Source organism: Sinocyclocheilus anshuiensis, unplaced genomic scaffold (genome assembly GCF_001515605.1).
Source record: "Sinocyclocheilus anshuiensis isolate Anshui unplaced genomic scaffold, SAMN03320099.WGS_v1.1 scaffold2080, whole genome shotgun sequence".
NCBI lineage: Eukaryota > Metazoa > Chordata > Actinopteri > Cypriniformes > Cyprinidae > Sinocyclocheilus > Sinocyclocheilus anshuiensis.
The window spans coordinates 23,368-27,391 of NW_015547751.1; the positions used below are offsets into that span (position 1 = coordinate 23,368).

The following is a 4,024-nucleotide window of genomic DNA, read 5'->3' on the forward strand; positions in this document are numbered from 1 at the left end:
ATTCTGGATGTGTCAAATGCATCTCTTGTCCCGTTAGGTTTTTTGAAGGAAGAGTTGGCTCAATCTTTCAAACAAAGATATCCTGATCTATCTGAAATACACCTTTCAAAAAATGTTTGGAGCAAGGGAATAAACTACAGGGCAGGTATGGTAGTTGCCCATGGGTCTGAAGGTGTACTGCCTGAGTTTGGGGAAATCCATCAAATATGCATTTTGCATCCAAGATTGTTTTTTGTTTTGAAACTGCTGTGTGGATGGTATAGAGAGCACTATGGATGGAGCCTATGAGCTGACTCCATCTCCAGCACAAGAACTTGCTCTTGTTGAAGTCTGTGAACTGGTTGATGAGTATCCCTTGGCTGCCTATCTGGTTGGGTGTGCGCGGATGGTGACCTTGAAAAGATCCATCTGTGTTTAAAGTAAGTTAATAAGTTGGACACGATGATTGGATACATAACATGAACATGAGGGCACACTCTTAAATTTGTCTATGTCAAGGTTATTATCGTTAATGAAAACTAAGCAAATAATAACTAGGTGTGTGAAAAAATTATAGTTAACTGAAATCAAAATGAGTCCTTACAAAAAAAATGATAATTGGAACTGCTTGCTTGCAAACTAACAAAAATATACTAAAATTATAAAGTAATGTCTTTAGTTTTCGTCTTTTGCCAATTGATTTTATAGGGCCTACATAAGACTAATATTTCGGGTGGAAATGAAATCTCTTCAAATTTCTTAGCTGTGCCCGTTTTAGTCCATGCCTGTCGCCTGGCATCTTGGCGGCGAAAGTCGGGAGAAATCTACAGAGTCCCATAATACATAGAAAGATTAAACTTACACTGAAACTAATAAAATTTAAGTAAAACCAAGCATTTAAAAAAAATAAACAACCAAACTCATTTTAAAACAAATTAAAACTAGAAAATGCTAAACTATAATAACCTTGGTCTATATGTTTTTATGTCTTGGATGTCTTTCCTCCTTAGCATGGTGTTTGACAAACTTGCATACTTGCACGTTTGATCTCAACAGTTTACTCTTTCAGATGACAAACGTATTATTGTTCTTTTTCTTAACAGACAGTGCAGTAAGACCATGACAGCGATTCTCAGAGTAATCTTGGGGCCAGACAGCTGTCAGAGGGTGGTGTTTCCTTCTGGTCTACCTTCAACTGTAACTGACCTAGAGACTGAGATAAAGACTCAATGTAAAATAAAACAATCCTTTCGACTGCAATTTATGGATACACTTTTTGGCAACGACTTCATGAACCTCACTTCTGTGGAAGAAGTACAAGACAAGCTATAGTCAAGGTCATATACACATCCTGCAGACCTCTCGATGGAGATCACTGTGCTGACGTTGACTCACCAACCACTCACAATGATGACTCCTTATGTTCTTCTGATGATAGCACCATAATTCTCTCATCGTCCCAGTCCACCTCTTCAAGGTCTTCGTGGCCAGATTTTTTTAATGTTCCTCGTTTTTCATATGATGCAGAGTTAAAGCTTGAACAAGCCGACGCAGCTTTCAGAGAAAAGGGGACCCTGCTCATTCCTGATCCAAAGCTGAAGTCCGATATACTAGAGGGGTTGATACAAGCGATAGTCCAGCACAAAGTCTATGTCACAGACAGGGAGTTTGACCAAGTTGCTGAGGCGCTCATCAAGAGGCATCCATGTTTACAAGAGAGAGGCTCAGCTACTGGCTATGGAGGATGGAAGACCAGCCTCAAATACAAGCTGTCCAACTACCGCACACATCTCCGGAAAGTAGGATGTCCTGAAGTTTGTGTAAATGCTTTGAAACATAAACCTGATGGTAAACGTAGTCCTGCCTTTGACGTTAAGAAACCAAAGGGGGTGAAGTGGCCTACTATCCCTCCTTTCCACTTGGGGAGTGCAAAGAGTCCCTGGAGACGATGAGGGTTGAACTCATTTCAGATATCAAGCAGCGTAATAACAGAGAGACAATTAGGGCTAAAATGGAGAAAACGTTTGCATTAAGAAGACAAGAAGTAATACGTTGTGCTCCGATGATCAGCGACTTTCAAGAGAGATGGCCAGCTCTCTTTGATGTAATGGAGGCAAGTAAAAAAACTTATCAGTAAAATTGTGAAATCTTGTGTGGTAGATTTAAGGTTAGACTAACACTTGGCTCCACTTTGCATGCAATGATGTGGCTTGCAGGCTTGTTTTAATGCTTACAGAGGTTTATGTATTGTAGTATGTCTGATGTGAAACTGTGGTGGGCCTCCACAGTTTACTACATTCATGTTTGGAAATACTGCATTTGATCTACTCTTAAAAATGAAATTTCTCTAAGGAAAAGAAGCATGAAAATATTAAGATGGTATTTGACAAATAGAGGGATTGTTGCAGCTAAGAAATAATGACATAATAACTTTACATTTGTTTCGTTGAATTCAGTTGAACCACATTTAAATGATATTTCTTCCCAACCTCAGTTTTAGGTCTAACTAATATCTTGTATGCATGTCCCTGTACTAATGTTTCAGATAAATGCAGAGTTTAAACGGATCACCACCATGCCTCTACAGTCAAGGTTCCTCTCACAGTTGGACCTATTCACTGCAAATTTGCTGAAGGTGTTTGAGAAGAGATCGGGGCAACAGGGAAAGAAGCTGAGAGACATGTCTGCCATGGTGACGGTAAGAATTCTAACTATTTAACTTTCAGTTGCATTTTTTCCCATGTTGGGATTAGGTTGGCAGAGGTGGGTAGAGTAGGCAAAACCTGTACTCAAGTAAATCTGGTCGTCAAAATAATTATTTGAGTTAAGCTTAATTTATACTTCTGCATCAAGTCTACGCCGTAGCCATGGATTTATACTTGTGTGTTGGTTTCGGCGTTGTTCTGCAATTACACCACCAAAACGCTAGTTGGTGGTAGCGCTACAGCTTCCATTGTGTCGACTTTTGCCGGCCAAACAGGCTAACTTCCTGTTTAGCTCCCGCTTACTTAAAGGGGGTAAAATTATATATGTGCGGCTCTTATAGACTTTTCAAATGTTATTGACAAAATGGATCACATTCTGAAAATTTACTTCAAAGCATGGAGCACTTCCTGTGGGCTTGGAGGCATTGCAAGGCTATCCAGCTGACCAATCACAGTTTTGCGTTCCACATCGCTGCGACATGTAGTTACATTTTTGGGGAGGTGCACGTTGGGCTAAGCGTAGGCTACGACGTAGATTCGACGCAAAAGTATAAATCAAAAGTACAAAAGGATTTACTGAAAAAATTACTTGAGTAGCAAGTAACTTAAGAATAAAAACATAAATAAAAAAACACTAGGGACAAATACTAAATTAATTTTAAAGTCCTAAGTACGCCAATAAGTAATTATTATTTGAAAAATGTTCTTGTGGTCTACTGTAATTTATTATTAGGAAAACAAATCAAACAAACCTATGTATTATGTCCATTGGTAGTCAATTGATGATGAAATGTCTTTACCTTTGCATTCAAATAAAACAACTATCTGTAATTTGGAACAGCTTTGTGTTAAAATGCAGTCATATGCTTTGATGCTGGTCGGGAATGTGTCATCAAAGGACTCTGCATCTACCTAAACGAGGATCCTGATCATCTCGTGCAGGAGTATGTGGTGAGTGTATAGTGAAGTAATAGTGTAACATTGTTAGGCTCAGATCAGACAGTACTGCCCTTTTTGTTGAAGCCTACTTTAAAAAAAAAAAAAAAAAAAGAGCAATTCATAGTTTTCAGTCATGTGACATGCACGGTGACCTGGAGGGCAAAACAACAGACCAACATAGCGGCTCAAACCAGGACTCCCCCATAGAGACGCCGCAAAAGCAGTTACATTTTATTTGGATCACCTCTCAACTTAAGAAAAAGAAAGATATGGACACAAACTGCAAGTGTTGGGCACTTCCGATCCATGTTACGGCATACGCTGCCGCATTTCTATCATTCAAAAGCGCCAGGTCCCTGCCGCGGCTCGACTGCGGTATTGTTTACGTTTACCTTGCGGGG

The 4,024-nt window shown here is 39.5% G+C and overlaps 1 protein-coding gene across 1 annotated transcript; it reads left to right on the top strand.

Moving 5' to 3' along the window:
• Positions 1 to 271: 271 nt before the first annotated feature.
• Positions 272 to 2,023, top strand: LOC107704484 (uncharacterized). The gene is made up of 4 exons (XM_016507414.1): positions 272 to 375; positions 1,083 to 1,138; positions 1,228 to 1,961; positions 1,997 to 2,023. Exons 1-3 carry the CDS (start codon positions 272 to 274, stop codon positions 1,929 to 1,931), a joined length of 864 nt encoding a protein of 287 aa, XP_016362900.1. The 3' UTR covers positions 1,932 to 1,961; positions 1,997 to 2,023.
• The last annotated feature ends 2,001 nt before the right edge of the window (positions 2,024 to 4,024 follow it).

Bases quoted from the DNA above. Each gene is read 5' to 3' on its own strand.
- LOC107704484 (XM_016507414.1), top strand. From the start codon at position 272: ATGGATGGAGCCTATGAGCTGACTCCATCTCCAGCACAAGAACTTGCT. The intron at 376-1,082 runs GTGTGCGCGGAT...TTTTCTTAACAG, and splicing joins TTGGCTGCCTATCTGGTTGG to ACAGTGCAGTAAGACCATGA. The intron at 1,139-1,227 runs GTCAGAGGGTGG...ATAAAACAATCC, and splicing joins AATCTTGGGGCCAGACAGCT to TTTCGACTGCAATTTATGGA.